This window comes from Rhodamnia argentea, chromosome 2 (genome assembly GCF_020921035.1).
Source record: "Rhodamnia argentea isolate NSW1041297 chromosome 2, ASM2092103v1, whole genome shotgun sequence".
Lineage (NCBI taxonomy): Eukaryota > Viridiplantae > Streptophyta > Magnoliopsida > Myrtales > Myrtaceae > Rhodamnia > Rhodamnia argentea.
This window is the reverse complement of record NC_063151.1, coordinates 26,374,190-26,392,751: the sequence shown is the minus strand read 5'-3', so window position 1 is coordinate 26,392,751 and position 18,562 is coordinate 26,374,190. Positions and strand designations below refer to the sequence as shown.

At 40.1% G+C, this 18,562-nt stretch overlaps 2 protein-coding genes across 3 annotated transcripts; both read left to right on the top strand.

Annotated features, from left to right (window-relative positions):
* The first annotated feature begins 9,572 nt into the window (after window positions 1-9,572).
* On the top strand, window positions 9,573-11,378 carry LOC115737301 (CASP-like protein 3A2). Of its 2 annotated transcripts, none has more exons than XM_030669349.2 (2): window positions 9,573-9,994; window positions 10,785-11,378. In XM_030669349.2, exons 1-2 carry the CDS (start codon window positions 9,717-9,719, stop codon window positions 11,137-11,139), a joined length of 633 nt encoding a protein of 210 aa, XP_030525209.2. In that variant the 5' UTR covers window positions 9,573-9,716; the 3' UTR covers window positions 11,140-11,378. The 2 variants fall into 2 exon arrangements, with proteins under 2 accessions (XP_030525209.2, XP_030525208.2); XM_030669348.2 differs by having other exon boundaries at window positions 9,573-10,015.
* A 1,763-nt stretch (window positions 11,379-13,141) lies between these two features.
* LOC115737431 (early nodulin-like protein 1) lies at window positions 13,142-14,472 on the top strand. Its single transcript, XM_030669554.2, has 2 exons — window positions 13,142-13,414; window positions 13,862-14,472. The coding sequence occupies exons 1-2, from the start codon at window positions 13,195-13,197 to the stop codon at window positions 14,257-14,259; spliced, it is 618 nt and encodes a 205-aa protein (XP_030525414.2). The 5' UTR covers window positions 13,142-13,194; the 3' UTR covers window positions 14,260-14,472.
* The last annotated feature ends 4,090 nt before the right edge of the window (window positions 14,473-18,562 follow it).

Sequence of the window (18,562 nt, the reverse complement as noted above, 5' to 3'; positions counted from 1 at the left end):
TTGGCATCATTAGAAAAAAGGTTAAAAAAAAAAAGAAGAGGACAAAAGATTGCAAATAACTAAGACAATTATGAAAGAAAATGTTAAAATTCGAGGCGACCCGAAAAAAACACAATTACATGATGCGAGGAAATTTATCGAATTCACTTAGAAGGCCAAGAATAAATTTTTCAAGAGAGACACTTAGATTGCATCTGATGGTTGGGGACCAACTTAAATAGGGGAAATTACCAAAAAAAGCCCTAAACATTTTAACAATTTGTCAATTCAGTCATAAACTTTTCAATTGTGTCGATTTAGTTCTAAATCTTCTGATGATTTGCCAATTTAGTCTTAAACCTTTCACTTGTTTCGATTTAGTCTTGAATTTTTTTAAATTATGCCAATTTAGTCATAAATCTTTTGAAGTTTTGCCATTTTAGTCCTAAGCTTATTATTTGAGTAATTGGCCGAAATGACTAAATTGGTAATTCATAAAAGATTTAGGACTAGTTTGACAAATTATTAAAAAGTTTAGGATTGAGTTGGCATAATTTAAAGATTTATGACTGAATTAGCAAGTTGTCAAAAGGTTTAGGGCTGAATTGGTACAATTAAAAGATTTAAGACTGAATTGGCATAAGTGCAATAAATTTAAAAAATGTTGGACAATTTTCTCAACTTAAATAAGATGTAAAATTGTCTTATCTAGCATTTAGTGATTGTGCTGGAGGGCTTGATTGGCATCATTGGCGAATTCATTATGAAAATCAACATGCATGTCATTACTACGCACAAAAATCACAATTCCAAAAGTCTTTTTTTTTTTTTAATCTCTCTTCTTTCCCAGTTTTCCTTGTTTGAAAAATATAGAATGTTTAGCTTATTTGGGGAAAATTATAAAAAAAATCTTAAATCTATTGCGATTATGTCAATTTAATCATAATTTTTTTGTCAATTCAGCCCTAACTTTTTTGTAATTCTGTTAATTTAGACCATTCAGCTGGCCGACGCTAATGTGGCAAAATTTTAATAATATTTTAATATTTTTCAAACTTTGTAATTATTTTTCTTTGGTTGAGCCTGCTGAAGGCTACCGGCCACCAACCGAGGGCCTTGGGCCCTCGTTGGTCGCCGGAGAGGGTCGCGAGCCCTTGTCCAACTACCGACAAGGGCTCACAAGCCTTCGCCTAGGGTCGGTGACCGGCAAGAGGCTGCGAGCCCAAAACAAAAAATAAAAATGAAAAGAAAAAAAGAGACTAAAAAAATTAATAAAAAGATTTAAAAATAATTGAAAAATATTAAGATGTTGTTAAAAAATTACTACGTTAGCATCGACCGGCCAAATGGATCGAATTGGCATAAGTGCAAAAGTTTAAGATAGAATTGAAAAAAAAATTAATACTGAATTGATACAATTACGATAGGTTTATGAATTTTTTGGTAATTCTCATTTTATTTGGTGAGTGTGTCATATATATCACGTCCATAAAAAAAATTCGGACTCTTAAATTTGATGAGATTCACATGAAATCCACGAGATGAGACCGTCTTCTTTCATATGATTAATATAATGAAAAACTTCAAATTGATACATCCGGGACAAAATTACCCTTGATTTGCTTTCGTTAAATTTACCACGAAACCGCCAAGTTGAATAACACGTGACAGTTGACGAGTGTACCGGTTTGAAATTTTTACCCTCGATTTGTTACAGGGGTACCCGTTTAGAGTTTTTTCATGGTAATAACCCAATTTAACAGAAATTAAGGCACTCTAAATTTGTCACCGATGGGGTTTTTTGTGGCAAGAATTTAGTTTGTGGTAAATTTTTTTACCAGTATACCAACTTGAGGTTTGTGTGATAAAAAAAATTAGTGTAGTGTAAATTTATCAAATGTGTATCGGTTTAATATTTTTTGTGATACGTCAAGCCAAAAACATGCTTAAAAAAATTAGTTTGCGGTAAATTTTTCACTGGTATACCAGCTTAAAGTTTTTGTGGTTAAAAAAATTAATTTGAAATAAATTTATTAAATATATATCAGTTTAACATTTTTCGTGATACATCGAGCCAAGAGCCGACGAGGGCGGGGTTGTTGCGATTGGGTAGAATCAAGAATTTACGCGGGCACGCCTGTTCTTTTTGGCAAATACGATAAAGTCCGGGGGCTATTTGTAAATAGCCACGTTCGAAACGAACACGTGGCGTTGAATTTTGAAAATTTGAGGGGGAAGGAGTTGCTGAGAAAAGGGGCAAAAAAGAGACACTCGATGTTATGTAATTATTGTGTCAATTTACCTCCTTTTCTTTCTTTTCCTAATTCTGTCGTTGGCCGCCAAATCACGAACGAAACGGCGACAATTGGGCGACCCCTCGTCAATTAACCCCAAAAATTATAAACCAAAAAATTGAAAAGTTGCAATTTGAGGATGAGTTAGCTTCATAGGCAACCTTGGAGAGGCAATGATGGCCATCGCCTACTTAACCAGAACCCCAATTCCCAATGGACTCCAGCTGATTTTTTTTTTTTTTTGTCTCCATTCAAAAATCTAAAGTATAACGCGAAATCGGACCGCGTCGACCTCGCCGTCTCAATGAGGGGCCGCAACCTCTAGCCCATGGCCGGCAAGGGATTCGCTACCCTCTCCTAGGGGCTCGGCAGGGGTCATTGGTCCTTAAGTCGGCTATCGGCCCTTTTCACCAAAAAAGGAAAAAAATTAATAAAAAAATAGAAAATCGAAACCGGATTTTCAGTTCGGTTCGATTCATATTTGATTAGGGTTGCGATTCGATTTGGTTCGACCAATCACCACAACGGTTCGGTTCGGGTCGAATTTTCAGCAAAATCGAACCACAATCCTAGTCAAAATGACAAAATATGCCACAAGGTCAGAGATTTCAGAAGACAACTCTACATAATTCCCAACGGACATTAGTCTCGTTTATTGTTCACCCCCAACGTACTGTGAACGTGGTTATGCAGAGGTATTTGGGCCTAGAAGGAGGCCCGCCTTCGCCGCCCTTGTGGGCCTTTTGGACCATATGGGTCTTCGGATAGCGAGACGGTGTACAGAAAGCCCAATTCATATCTAAAAATGAAGCGAGAATGCCATCCTCGTATAGACATATCTTACTAACTTATAGAATCCCATTCAAACAATCAATCGGGGTTTGTACAATCGCGGATCGAGTTGGAGTCAACACTCCTCTACGGAACCAAGCCTCGAGGCCATAGCTTCTGCTAACTATCTTAAAATGAATGATTCCAAAAAAAAAATTCGAAAAATGATCGCTTGGTTCATTTGAAATAATCAGTTCAAATAAAATAATTTTATTATCGGCGACAATTTAAGTTTAAACTTTTTTTTTTATAAATAATGGAAATATTTTTTTTAAGTCATTTAACTCTCGCGAAACAAACGGATTCAGAATCTCTCTCCCCGGATGTCAATTTACAAACATATTTGCTTGACCGATTTTGTGTGACGAGCACAATCGCGACCTTAAAGAAAGATTCAAAGCTGCTCAGACCAAACCCGCTCATCGAAACCCCTTCGGGTACAAGAAGAAGAAAAAACAGGGGTTAGATCTTCGAGTGTTGTTGCCTAGATGCTAGAGCAGGCATCTACGCCATCATTGTAATCATAGCTTCTGTCTAGAAGGGCCGCCATATGTCAACCTTTGTTTGTCAAAAGACACACATTGAGCAAATGAACTGATTTACGCTCTAGATTTTTTCAGTCAAGTCCAAGCAGTTCCAATTATTTCGACTTGCGCCAAAATGTGGGCGTTTGGAAATTCTTTTTAGAAATCTCGTTCATCAAAAGTCAATCTTGAAAAAGCTGAAAGCACAAGACAGATTTTTCGGCATGCAAGACTAGGGTTAGTAATTCTTTTTCCAAAACTATCCTCACTGATTTTTTTATTTTTTCAATTTTGCCCTCGTTTTTGACTTTTCATCATCTTCCCTGTTGAGGACAGCCAACGACTGGCTGATGTGATCGCGCTACTCATATTATTGCCTGGGGTCGCACAAACCTCAAGCAGCCCTTGCCGAGGTTGTGCAACCCAAACGGCCTCTGCCGAGGTGGCGCCACCCCATCGAGAGGTTGTTGCGTGACCTAGGCGAGGGTAGCTTAAAGTTGCGCGAACTCAACAAGGGGTGGATTGGGGTTAGGACCCGGGCGACCCTCGCCGAGGTCGCAAGTATCATGTGCCCTAGGCAACCCTCATTGGCGATCGCGGCGATCGCCGGCAACCGCTTACTTTTTGCTAGCTTTGGAATAGGCTTTGAGTTTTTTTTTTTTTTCCTCCCTTTTTAAAGTAAAATGACAAGAGAAGTCTTTTGCATGAGTAAATATTTCAAACACTATTAAATCCAAAGACGCTTTACAATGGTATTTAAGTTACGATTTAAGAAGCAAAGTTTGCATTTGCAAAAACTCATTTGGCTTAAAGTTCTTTACATTTTTCCAAAGTCTTTTCCTAAAAGTCCAACCAAACACAACTTAAATCTTACCAAATCCAATCCGCGTCACCGTCGAAGGATGCCGGAGCGGGAAATGGATTAAACATTACCTACACAAAGACCCAATATGGATAGCGAATGGTCGGGAGAATGAAAATAGTAGAATAAAGATTTCATCTCTTCACTTTCTATGTGCCCCAAATGTTCACTTAGGCCCCGTTTGTTTTACGGAAAATATTTTTTCAGAAAATATTTTTCTCAATTTCTGGTGTTTGGAGGGCGGAAAATGAGTAGTATATGGAAAATATTTTCAGGTCAACAAAAAAATTCTAAAACTAAGAAAAATAATTTCCTCATTTTGAGAAGAGGAAAACATTTTCCTCATATTTTCTTCCTCCTTTCTTTCACACTTCTTTTCTTTAAAATTATTATCTTTTAATAATTCAAATTTTTTTTATTTTAAAATTTTTTATTTTTATTTTCTTTTTCTCTTTTCTCCTTCCTCCTACCTCCTTCCTCCGCCTACTTCGTCTACTCCGCTGCTGCTTCTTCCTCCGCCTTGCTTCCTTTGCTGATGACGAACCTCGATGATGGCGGCCTCCTAGTTAGGCGAGCTTGAGGCTTGACGATGCGAGCCTCGGTGTCGCCGGCCTCAAGGGAGACCACACTCACCGGATCCGGTTACTGCGGGGCTTGGCCTCAAGCGAGCGAGGCAGGTGAGGCAAGCCTCGGCGTTGCCCTAGGACGGCGAAGTGAGTATCAACGTCGTCGACCTTGAGGGAGGCGTTGCTTGGCTGGATTTGGCTCGACCTTGAGCAAGCGAGGCTCGGCCTCACTCGTGGCCGTGCAGAGGCCGAGCCCGGCCTTTGGCCTGTTGCCGATCGCCGCCATGGGTGGCGATCGGAGGAGAGAAATTACAGAAGGAAAACAAGAGAAATTTTTTTTAAAGAAAGCAATTAAAAAATAAAATAACTAATTTTTTTTAAAAAATAAATATTTATTAAAAAAATCGAATTAGTTAATAATTTTTTTTAGGAAAATAAATTCCTTGAAAATCCGATTCATTTTTAAGTATTAGCCAAACACTGGAAAATATATTTATTTTCTTGGAAAATAGCTTTTCGGACAAAAATTTCCGAAAACAACACATTTTCCGTGAAACAAATAGAGCCTTAATCCACTCAAAACTCTAGCATGCTCCGATGAACACATCAGCTAGATTTAGTCAAATTCCGATTACATATTTGAGAAAATTACATGATAGTTTTTAAACTTTGGCTTAGTATGCAATATCGTCTCCGAATTTTAACCTAATGTGCAATGCCGTCTCTGAACTTTTAATTTGTTCAAATGTGGTCCCTAAATTTTTTGTGCATGTTCAATCTAGTCCTTAAATTATATGAAAATGTTCATGTTGTCTCTGGACTTAAATTAATATAAGAATGATATTAAACATTTCTATACAGCTTAGGGATTATATTGAACATATACCAAAATTTTAGGGATCATATTAAGTAAATTAAAAGTTTAAGGATGACATTGCACATAAAGCTTAAGTACAGGTACTATATTGAAAAAATTAAAGAATTTAGGGACGATATTGTATATTGAGTCAAAGTTTATCAATCATTTATGTTATTTTTCCTAAATATTTTGGGTAAGCGAAATAGTCTTCATCAGAAAAACTTCTAAGTAGGGAAATTCGACTAGAAATGTGGTAAATATACACGGATTTAAATAGAATTTTTCCCAATTATTAGTAGTTGAGAGACCAAAACCTGAGAGACCAAAACCTATGGCAGGGTCTATAGAAAATTCACCTGGTGCAATGTGCGCCATGTGATCGTCTACCCATGTCTTTCTTTCTGTATCTCCCGGGTCAAAACAATTGCCAAAGGCGTCCATTCCAATTGTCCTGTGCACTCACGAGCATCCCCGTTTGCCTCCAAATCACCACATTTTGCCGCGTGTCACGCTGCCCGTGGCGAGATCAATTGTGGGCGCGAGTGGTGTGAGTCCTTGAATTTTGACTAAGTTGAGAAATGATTATTTGACTATCCTTAATTCATTATGATTAGTTTATATATTACTTAATAAGATATGCGCATATCTATGATCAATTGTGGGCGCGAGTGCATGCGCCAGAAGACCATGAATCTATGATTTATTTTTAATGTTGAAAATGAATCTATGAATTCACCACACACAAAAAAAAAAAAGCTCATTTTTTTCTTTAGGGAACAAAGTCCAAATCAGCAACATAACATGAAAAATAACTAAAAAAAAATCGAAGTACATAATGGCCGATAGTTCGCCACGAAATTGAAGGACATAGTCTTAAACTCGTGATTAATCATAAAGTCGCACTTTTTCGGATTTTTTGAAGCATTTGAGCTCGACGATTAGGGGTAAGTATCCATTTCCCATGTGACTGAGATGATGTTTCACATGGCATGGCATACTTTGATATTCATACGATTGAATTGGCCAACAAAAAAAAAAAGACTGAATTGACATAATTGCAGTAGGTTTATGAATTTTTTTGTAATTTTCTTTGTCATACTATCGGACCAGATATTTTTCTAATTTCAAAGTATGGTATGGCACATTCGCTTATAATCGTCATCATCACTATTAATCCTTCGCATACCTGTAAATCATCTCATTTATAGGCATCGTGCGAGACTCCATCCTCTGAGTCGAGGGCGCGACTAGTTTTGAAAGTGTGTCGCGTTATGATTTGAAAATGAGACCAACCTTCGTGTTGCATAACCCCGGCCGCCACAGTCAATCACGATCTCCACCACCCCACCCTCGCCGTTGGCCTCGACGATGTGCGCGGCCTCCATCCTCCGCCTTGTGTTTCTCTTTCTCTCTCCCACTATCTTTGTCTCTCTCCTTCGTGGTCGAGTCATGCCTTCCATCTCCGTATGTGCGCTCGCGCGCCTCGCAGCCATCAATATTGGTCGCTCCTTCATGGCTATCAAAGTCTAAAGTAGGCATTGCGTCCAAAGGTAGCACTTATTTCATGTATTTGGATTGGGAAAATTATTCAAAAAGTCATAAATCATTTAGTTTTACTAATTGAGCCCTAAATCTTCTCAATTTTGCTAATTGAGTTCATTTGGACATTTTTGGCCGGAAATCGCTGACGTGGACGTTGGCCGTCCTACGTGACACAACATATATTGACGTGGATAATTTTTAAAATTTTTTTGGTGTATTTATTTGTGTATTTTCAGATTTCATTCTCGTTGGGACACGTGATTTTTGCAAAAATTGTTGATCTTTTAATACTAAAGCTCCGTTTATTTTGCGAAAAATGAATGATGTGGAAATATTTTTTCTTCGGATGATAGTTTGTTATCGATAATGAAAATAATTACCAATCGATAACAAAATATTTCTAATCACTTTTGTTGATGATGAAAATATTTTTTGTTCAAGTTACATTTTTGGATGATGAAAATGATTTCGTTTATTGATTTTTCAAGCGATGCAAGCGATTGTTTCTAGAAAAATATTTTTCAACTAATTAATTTTTTGCAAAACAAACGGAGCCCGAGAATGTACATGGTGACAAATATCGAAATAAATCTGTCCACGGAGTTCGCATGCATTTTACGGCTCAATTTGTTTAGTGAAAAATGAGTGATTTGCAAAATATTTCTGAAAAATAATTACTTATATAGCTTACAAAAATTAAAAGATGAAAAATATTTTTATTGTCTACGTAAATGTTTAGGCGCAAATTATTGTTGGTTAGGTTTTTGTTGACTAATTATTTCAAGCGATATATGCGATTATTTTTAGAAAATATTTTCTAAATCTCTCATTTTTGCAAAATAAACGGAGCATGTCTGATATTGATCCAAATTGAATAGTCTCGAGATATTGGAGTATCTCATCCTTAAACCTGGTTCTCTGTGTTCACAAAGAGAATGTGGGTGCTAAGACAAAACACCAGTTTGTCCCACTTTCGGCGGGCACCGTGTCTAAAGGTAGCGCTTCTTGCATGTATTTGTATCATCAGGCCTACTGCATGACCGGGATAACTGTCTAAAAAATCAGAAATTTATTATACTTTGGTTAATTCTGCTCTAAACCTTTCAATTTTGTCAATCGAGTCCTAAACTTTTTTACGCTTTGCCTATGGAGCCATCCGGTCAATTTTAATTGGAAATAGTTGACGTAGATGTCGCATAGGATGGCCGATCTTGACGCGGGTAATTTTTTTTAAATTTTTTGAGCTTTTATATATTTATTTATTTTTTCTTTCTTTCTTTTCCTTTTTTTTTCCTACCAAGTCTGGCGAGGGTCGGTGACCCTTGTTGCCCATTGGGTGAGGGCCCTGAAGCACTCACTCGTTGTGGCGAGAGTTGGTCTGCCATTATCGCCGGGCTTCAAAGGAAAAAAAGAAAAAGAGACAAAGAAAAGAAAAGAAAATATAAAAACTTAAAAATTTTAAAAAACAAAAAAAATTGTTCGCATCAGAGCCGATTGTGGTACGTAAATGATTTTTGATCTAAAATTAGATGGACTCAATTGATAAAACGTGAAAATGTTTAAGATATAATTGACAAAATTGAAACGTTCTAAGAACTTTTGAATAATTTTCTCGTGCATAATCCGTTGGATCTTAAAGGTCCCATGTAGGTCCACACGATCGGACGCATCTCCTACATTGGACATATATGATTAAGGTGCAACAAGTAATTCTCCGTGGGTCCCGTAGAAAAAGTAGGTTTTCACTGTTCTTTAATTGTGATTAATTTTGGCCGTCATATGGCTATTAACTACACAAATGTAAATTTTTTTGTTTTCCAAACAGGACATTTCCCCGTGGAAATTTTGTCACATATTCCTGGAAAGATTAGCATATAATATATAAATTATAGAGAAATGCTTCAAGGACAATACTATCATAAATGGAATAATCTCAATCATAGATCCACACATTATCACCGTGTATTTAGCATAAAACATTCGTTGATTGGGGGATCGTATGGTAAAATTTAAATATTATCATGTTAGCAGCCTCTTAATATATACTCTATTTTAATCTAATACTTTTCAAACTAATCTTTGTACCGACTTGCGTATATAAGCCTCAAATGCTACCTCAGCTAACTCTTTGCCCTTCTTGCAAACACTCGCAAACTCAGTCCCTTTCTCTCTGCCCATCTCCAAAACGCAGGACGCACACACAACAAAGTCTCCACACCCACCATTATTTCTTCAAGGAGAGAGAGAGAGAGAGAGAGGATGTTCAACGGACAGAAGCTGCCACAACCAGAGGTGGATCTGCAGCTGGCCGAGGCAAATGCAGCGGCCGATCGCCAAGGCGCAACCATGAACGGGTTCCTCCAGGCGGCGGGGGCGCCACGCCTGAAAGGCGCTCGCTGGAAAGCCGACGTCATGCAAGTGATGCTGAGGGTGATGTGCATGGCGGCTTCTTTGACAGCGCTCTCGTTCATGGTGACTGCCAAACAGCACAGCTTTCTCGTCATCTACGACTTCCAGTTCCCCGTTCACGCCAAATGGTCCTTCTCTTACTCCTTCGAGTACGCCTCTCTCTCTCTCTCTCTCAATTTCGGGCAGCCATTTTAGTGCAATGAGTAAAAAAGGATTCGTTCTTTGCTAAATAATCCAAGTTCAAGAACAACGACGGGAATCTCTTCTGCTCCAGCATCACTGAATGAAGCTTAATACATTACCGCATGCAAGCAATTCTTGCAAACTCATTATATTCCCCTCTCTCTGTGTCTCTCTATTGTTTTTGGTTTCTCTGCGAGGAAACTGACCGGCTGGAACCGGAGAAATTGTCCTGCTTCGTTTTGTCATGTTGTGACTCGTGAAGCTTGGCATCAGTCAGCTGAAGGAAAGATAGTACTCCTTAAGAATAAGGTGTTGGAGGAATAGGAAAGAGAACCCGTGAGCAACGAGCATCTACCTACCCACCTTAGGACCATCTTGTCCTCTTCCCGAGAAAGAAACAAAAGGAAATAAGAACAGAAGAGCGTCTTTTGTTTCAACTCATGTCGATGACCCAACAAGAGTTCTCTACTGTTGAGTCATACGAATGATGCTGACCATGTTGTTGGGTAACAATATAGCTCACTAACTTAGCGTGCTACTTTCTCTTTTTCTTTCCAAGCAGAATTTTGTGGTCGGTCCCCCAATGTTGTGGATATTTACATGATTAGGAAGTTCGGTCGAAATAATTCTGCTAGATACACCAAACTTTCCCTCTCCTGAAAAGCGATAATTAGAGTTGATATATGCTGCGTGCTGCTCCGAGTCCAAGTCGATTTACTTGCGGTACTGATTCAGGTACTTGGTCGGCGTCTTGGGGGCGGTCGCGATCCACTCATGCCTGCAGCTGCTCGTTGGCATCTCGAGATTGCTCCGGAAATCGCCGGCTATCACTCCTTCTAGGAACTACGCGTGGCTCCTATTTGCAGGGGACCAGGCACTCGCGTATGCGTTGATGAGCGCCGGGTCGGCCGCATCCGGGGTCGCCAACCTGAACCGCACGGGGATAAGGCACACGGCGCTCCCCAACTTCTGCAGGCCCCTCCGCAGCTTCTGCGACCACGTCACGGTCTCGATCGCCTTCACTTTCCTCAGCTGCATCCTGCTCGCAACCTCGGTCGTCCTAGACGTCGTCGGCCTAGCCAAACACTAACTCATCCGCTCCGCATGTTCTCCTTCCTCAGTTTGTAAAAAAACGGTAGCTAAAGTCGCTTCCTTAGTCCCTCGTGCGCTAAGAGATCTTAGCACCACTTATTGATCTTATTTGCATCTCTCTATCACATTATAATGACATATGGGACAATATCTTCTAGTTTGTTTTCAAAATTTTCATTTTTAATGTTGCTAGTGGGCGGATAATGCGAGTGTCGGACTCAATTCTCAATTTCCTCAGATTCATGTTCATATGGATATCTTTCTCAATGATTATTGATGTCTCGCATGGAGGGGAATCAATATTGGGCTCTATTCAGTTTGGACAACTTTCAATGACTGAGGATATCTTTGAATTGCCGATGCCTTAAGACGGACCGGTTCACGAGATCGAGGGCATGGCTCATCACCCGGCAACATCCATTACTCTTTGCCTCATCGCCACTTCCACGCCTTTGTGCATAAACCTAACTACCGAGTCTGTTTTCACACATCTGTTCTTGTTTGCTAGCGCGGCGTTCACCCACGTTTCCACGTTGCTCATGTGCCACATGAAGTCTTAGCCAATGACCCGACCCGAGCACCTGGGCTCCATCATCGACTCAACGAACCGGTTCATGGAGTATTCTTTAGAGGCAGCAATTTTATGCTAAAACTTGCTTAGTGTTAGAAAGCGGGTCGGGACGGTCGAGTATGCGTTAGGCTTGGTCAGGTCTAATATGGGTCACTAAAATCAAATTGCATAAAAATAGGTCAGCATGGATTAAATGAGTCAATATGAGTTAGGTCATGTTCAATCCAACCCATTTATTTGACAGGCCTAGATTCCAAGCGATGTCCATGTTGATCAAATTATGAGATCTTGTATCTTTTTTTTGAACTAGACGATCAATTCTCGCCATTCTAATTCGAACTCATGGGCTCCGTAGCCGTACCAACGGTTTCACCACTTACTGTCTAGGATATCTTTTCGACAATGGCCGATACCTTCTAGTGACTAATTACTGTGACTGATATGGTTCTAGTCCGTGCATTGTGGTCTCCAGATTAGTATAAGTAGTTGTGAACATGAACATGAGCACAACATTTTTATGCACCTATTTCACATGTCAAAGCTAGCTGGTATATTTGTCGGCGCTTTGTTCAATCCTATGCATCTTCTTTGGTAACCTCCAATCCGATCAGGGAAACTACAGAAAATGAATCCGCTAATGAAGGTTATACATTCGGTCAAGAGGAAGAAACATACGGTATTCTAGCAAAACATTTTGGCTTCTTCAACCCTGTTCTTTTTTTTCACCCAAAAAAAAATAATCTCTGTTCTTTTACAAGGTCCATGGGACATTAGGGCTTGCACCGATGTTAGCAAAATGAAGTTGGCCCGTCTCAATTTTGCACGCTTGACCCATTGTCCAAGAGTGGCGAACAAACCAGCCGATTGGGTGGCAAAGGCCGAGCGAAAAAAACAAGAGCTCCCCATTAAATGGGTGTCGTATCTCTCAAAACCTATGTTGGGTATTTTAGTTTCTATTTTCACAAACTTACTTTGAGTTAATGAGATTTTTGGTATTTAAAAAAAAAAAAAAAACTCTGTTCTTCTCCAATCCCGAACCTACTTCTCATTTGCGGGCTCGACCCAACACAGGAGCCGCGTTACGGGCCTTCATCGTGGGCCATCCAGGGCCCACCTGCCGTGCCCGTGGCCCACGGGCGGGGGCGTGGCCCGGCCCATCAATGACCAGCTCAGCACTGCCGCTAGAAACGCCCCGTCGTTTCCGTTCACCTCATGGAAGGACACGTGGACAAAAAAAAAAAATGAAACTTCCTCCTCACTCCTTGACTGGCGAAGCTGACTCTGACCACCACCCTCCCACGATTAACCGCCATTAGCCGCCACGTCCCCGCTCCCACTTCCACGTTCGTCAGAGAGATAAAAACAAAACCGAACCTGCTTATAAAAACCACCTCCTCTCCTTTCGCTCGCTCCAAACGGACGAAACTCTCATGCACGTTGCTTCTACCGGTGTTCTTCTTTCGTCCAGTTCGTGCAAGAATCATGCGAAAAATGGCGTCTGTTTGGGGACTCTGCAACTGGGTCGCCGCCGTTTTCGCCGCTCTTGTTCTTCTCGGTGGAGTCTCCATGAAGGCGAAGGTTGAAGCTGCGAGGGAATTCAGGGTGGGTGATGGTGAAGGTTGGCATGAACCTGCTGAGCTCAACTCCTCACTGTACTCTGACTGGGCTACGAGGAACAGGTTCCACGTCGGAGATTCTCTCAGTGAGTCTTTTCTCTTCGCTGCTCTTTGTTTAGTTAAACGACAGAGATTTGATTATAGAAGAATCCGTGTGAATTTTCAGATGTTAAAGCTAGGGTTGTCAAAAGCTAATCCTAACTCTTGATCATGCAAATTTGGCGATGGGCTTTCAAATGTACTTACCATATGCATTACCTGGAGGGACGAAAATTTTGTTCCATAGATCTCACTTGTTATCGCTAGAAAAGATGCAAACTTTGGTGTGAAATCCTGACAAATGGCTATAACAATTTAGAACTCCAGAAAAGAATGCTCCTCGCCCGAGCGTTTTCAGTCGAAAGTTCGTTTTGTCGGAGTCTTTATGATAAAATGAGTAGCACGTGAGTAAGTATGGAGCTATTGCCTCTATAGTTCGGTGGAGGTTAGGAATAGCTTCGTTGTTGATCGATCGATTTCTCCATAATTTGAAGATTTCGAGTACAAGAACGACTCGGTCCTGGTGGTGGACAAATGGAGCTACTACCACTGCAAGGCGAGCGACCCCGTCACTGCCTTCGACAACGGGAACAGCACATTCACTCTCGACAAGCCCGGTTTCTTTTACTTCATAAGCGGGACGGCCAATCACTGCAAGAACGGCCAGCGCTTGATCGTCGACGTGATGTCTCCTCACCGGATCCCTCGCTCCGCTCCTCCCTCCATCGCCAGTGCTCCGGAGGCTGGCGTGGGTGGCCTTTCTCCTTATGCCTCCCCACTCTCTAGTGCTTCCTCAGGAGCAGCAAGGGGGACCTCACCAGCTGCGGTTGCCGTTCTCATGAGTCGATTGGCCATGGCTACTTTTGCAGCTAGGATGCGTTTTTATCATTAGCGTCAGGAGGATTTGGTGTTTAGGGGACTCAAGTAGTTGATTAATTTGTTTCCACTCGTCATTCCGTCATGGTTGTTTAGTTTATATTGCTCTAATTTGTTGAATTTGGTTAATGTGTTGGGTATCTAGGGTTGGTTATGTTTGATTGATGAGCATTTGTATTTGATTCATTAGAACTCGAGACATATTTGGAGGTTGGCCCTCTATTCTATAGTATGTTATGTTGCTATGCCATGTACGGATGTCCTTTTTACGTAGATAATTCCATGCAAACATGTAACTGTTGTCTACGTGCGCATGCATGTCCTTGTTGAGGTTATTATCCTAACCCTAGAAAATAAATCAGATGAAATGGAGCTCATCCTGAACGAATAGTGCCCAGGGCCTCTTCTCTTGACCGTGATATGGGCTCGTAATCAAAGTAATGTCGTGATGTTACAAACATGTACCACGTTTTTTTGTTTTGTTTTGTTTGCGTCTTTTCTTGTCTTGGGATTCGAATGAACATGTACTACGTGCTAATAAAAGGTCACGAAGGTGAGGACTGCTTAACTAATTATGTCTGACAGAGAAATTTGTATGCCCTCTGTTTTAGTGTCCCTTTAAAGTTTGAGTTTCACGAAACAAACAGATTTATCTTCGAGAATTAGACATTTTGCTACATTTCTAGTTGTCCTCGAAGAATCTATAAGGTCCAAAAAACCCTAAACTTATTGCACTTCTATCAATTCTGTCCTAAACATTGTAATTGTGTCATTTGGATCTTAAATTTTTTGACAATTTGCCAATTTAGTTGCTAACGTAGATGTTGTCCATTTTATGTGGCATAATTGATGTTGATGTGAATTTTATTAGGATTTTCAATTTTAATTTTTATTATTTTTTTATTGTCAATGACCGCCAATGGGGCTTCGACCACCGGCTAAGGCCTAGTGACCCTAGCCAACTATTGGGCAAGGGCCGCGACCCTCGCCCTCCCCAGTCATGTGTGAGGGTAGTGAGCTCTTGCCGAGCATCGGCCAAGGCTGCCGGTCCTTAACAATTAAAAAAAGAAAGAAAAGAAACGAAAAGAATTAATATAAGATTCAAAATACTTTCACTTGAACATTGTAATGTAGGACAACTAATGTCCATGTCAGCAATTTATGGTGAAAAAAGTCCGGAATGACTAAATTGATAAATTGTTAAAATGTTTAGAAGTCAAATGATACAGTGACAAGGTTTAGGATGGAATTGCTCAAAGTGCAATTGGTTTAGGATTGCTTGGACAATTTTTTTAAAAACTTGGCAAGAGCTATGAAACGAGTATGATTTTTTTTTAAAAGTGGCAATTATAGGTTAGTAATTTCTAAAAGTGGCAATTTAATCGGTATGATTTAAAAGAATAGTAAATTAAACATTGGTTAACAATTCAATGAAAATTGATTACCCAAAATTAGTGGATAAATTGACCGAAGAAAAGTTGGTAAATCACTCAAATGAAAGTTCGCAATTTCAGCTAATAGTTTGAAATTAAGGTGTTCTAAGAAAGGTAAACAAAAGTGTATAACGTATAAGGGATTTTTTAGGATGGAGCTAGCATGACCGTCCCACCATTTCTGACGGTGGGACAGTCAAATTATGACCACAAACGAAATTTGTGCTTTGAAACTACTTGGACTCCCCATTTCTTTTCTTTTTTTCTTTTTACTTTTATGTGTGTTTATTACAAGCTAAAATTAGAAGATAAAATTATAATAAGCACTATCAATGAATGAAAATACCCGATTCTTTCTTGATTGCAAATCAAATGGCCATGCGATCTCTCGATTAATGAGTGTTTTATGCAAAACACATAGTGATGATATGTGGGTCTACGTTTGAGATTATACCGGATTGCACGATCACTTGGTTATAATTTATAAAAGTAAAAAAAAATAAAAAAAAAAATTGGAAGGTCAAAAGGGCGAAACCGGATCAGGAAGTGATCCGGTTTCACCAAAAGCTTTTGTGGACAGAATTTGACCGTCCCACCGTCTTTTTCCGATTTTTTATTATCACAAATAAAGAGAGGTTGGCATAACAGAAACCATCTCAACGTCGGTAACAATGACAAACAAGAGCTAGTATCGCAAAGTTAGTCGACAACATCTTAATCGAAGAAAAATTGGTAACTGCAATCAAGAGTGGTGTTTCAAAAGGAGTCAACCAATTTAATTGGTCAGTAAGTAACACAAGTAAATGTTGGTAACTAAATATAAATTTTGATGATTTTTAAGGAAAAAGCAAATAAACGTCGGTAAATAACTCATGATGAACAAAAATTAATTGGTAATTTAATAAAAGAAAAGCTAGTAAATCCGTATAAGTGTTGATAAATGAAAGATGCTTGTAAAAATGATAAATAAAAGTTCATAAAAGATGCCAAAGGTTGATAATATATTAATAAATAAATAAATGTTGGTAACTCAAAACCAATTTGTAATTTAATCAGATAAAGTCGATAAATCACTCGGGTAAATTTCTACATATTCATATTAGTCTCAAGCCCACCCCACGTCATTGCTGGTAAAACATCTACCGAACGAACATCTCACGTACAATTCCTATAGTTATCCAACGCCCGCCGGTGTAATTTATGATTTTGACTTTAGGGTTGAGTCCGGAAAGTTTGGTTATGATAACATTTCATTACGAACTAGATAAAACCAATCACGATGCACAACCAAGGTTCTATCGAGTCATTTTCGGCGGGGACTTGAGTAATGAGATTGGAAAACGCGATTAGCCTATGTAATCCAACCATGCAAGGCATTTCTCATACGACCGTGTCCCTATGTCGTAGGATTGTCAACAGTTCTGTATTGATTTTCGTGACCCAACCAGAACCCCGAACCTCATCTGACCCGAATCGAAAGTGCTGTCTTTCGATTTTCGGAGGTTCTTTTTCTTTTGGCTCAAACTCTCCAACCTTGAAAGCCTTCGTTATGCACGCCACTGCTTCTTTCACTCCACCTCTTCTCTCTCTTTTCACACACGCACACAAGCCGCCACCGGAGTCCATCCACGAACCCCGGTCGAGGTCGCTGCAACAGTGGCCGACGAGCTCGGGTCAAGGTCATTCGTGGTTTCCGTTACCTTAAATTTGGTTCGCGACCTCAAACTGAGGTGGTAGACAAGGCGGCGACCTAGTGAACGCAAGAGAGAGAGACGCACACACAAAACACTTGAAGCCACACGGTCAATTAGAGAGAAACTAGGGGAATCGATCACCCCTATGATGCAGGGATCACGGTGGTTATGGGGTTGTACGACCCGTTTCAAAATTTTGAACTTTGAAATATATTCTGCATGCTCTAATACCTAGGGGCCTATGGGTGATCGGTTTCCGGTCCGATCCGATTCCCCTCAAGAATCGAAAATTGGACCGGTGGTCCCGGTTCTCAATTTTCCAGAACCGGGAATTGGACCACCGGTTCGGTCCAATTTCCCGATGGTTCTATTGGATTGGACACATAAAAAAAAAAATGCACCATTCCTGGACGGTTTCGGTCCAACAAATATAGAGGCTGGACATAAAAAAATTTCGAGTTCATTTCCTAAAACGGGTCTTTTAAGGCAAAGCTGATAACTTTTTGCAAGATTGTTTCCAAAATGCACATGGGATTCAAGCAGAAACAATCTCCCTTCGGGTAAAAAACGGCCTAGGAACCAGCTGAGGCAAGATCGAGTTGGAGATTTCGTTTGGGGACCAAAAAGGCAAGATCGAGAAAATTTCATGAGCATGGAGTTTTCTTGATCAAAATAAAAAAAAATTTGACCAGTCCGGTCCGGGCGGTTCGGTCTTGGCGGACCCTAGAACCGGGAACCGGACCGCTCCCTCTAGAACCAAGAACTAGATCACCAGTCCCGGTAGTCCCGGTTCGGGCGGTCCGATTTGCTCACCTCTACTAATACCCACATTGGAAGCTAAGGGTGCGCATGGCAATCCTTTTGCTTCAGAAATCAAATTCTGCTCCAGAAATTGGTGTCTGATAAGAGAAAGGCCTTTGATAACAGAACAAAATTTCGGCTTCTGGATCATGTCATTACCATACACAACGACAAGCTTTCTCTGTATGCTGATTAGTGAGTGGTCGTTGAGGACGGGTCTAATATCGGTGGGATTTAATCAACATTTTTATCTCATGAAACCCTAAAATCGAATTCAACAATTGATAAATCCAGCACAAACACGAGAGAGGGAGAAAACCTTAACCTCCAGCAGATCTGAGTTCCTCGGACGCAAATGATGGATCGGAGCTGCCGATGGATCTCCAAAAGC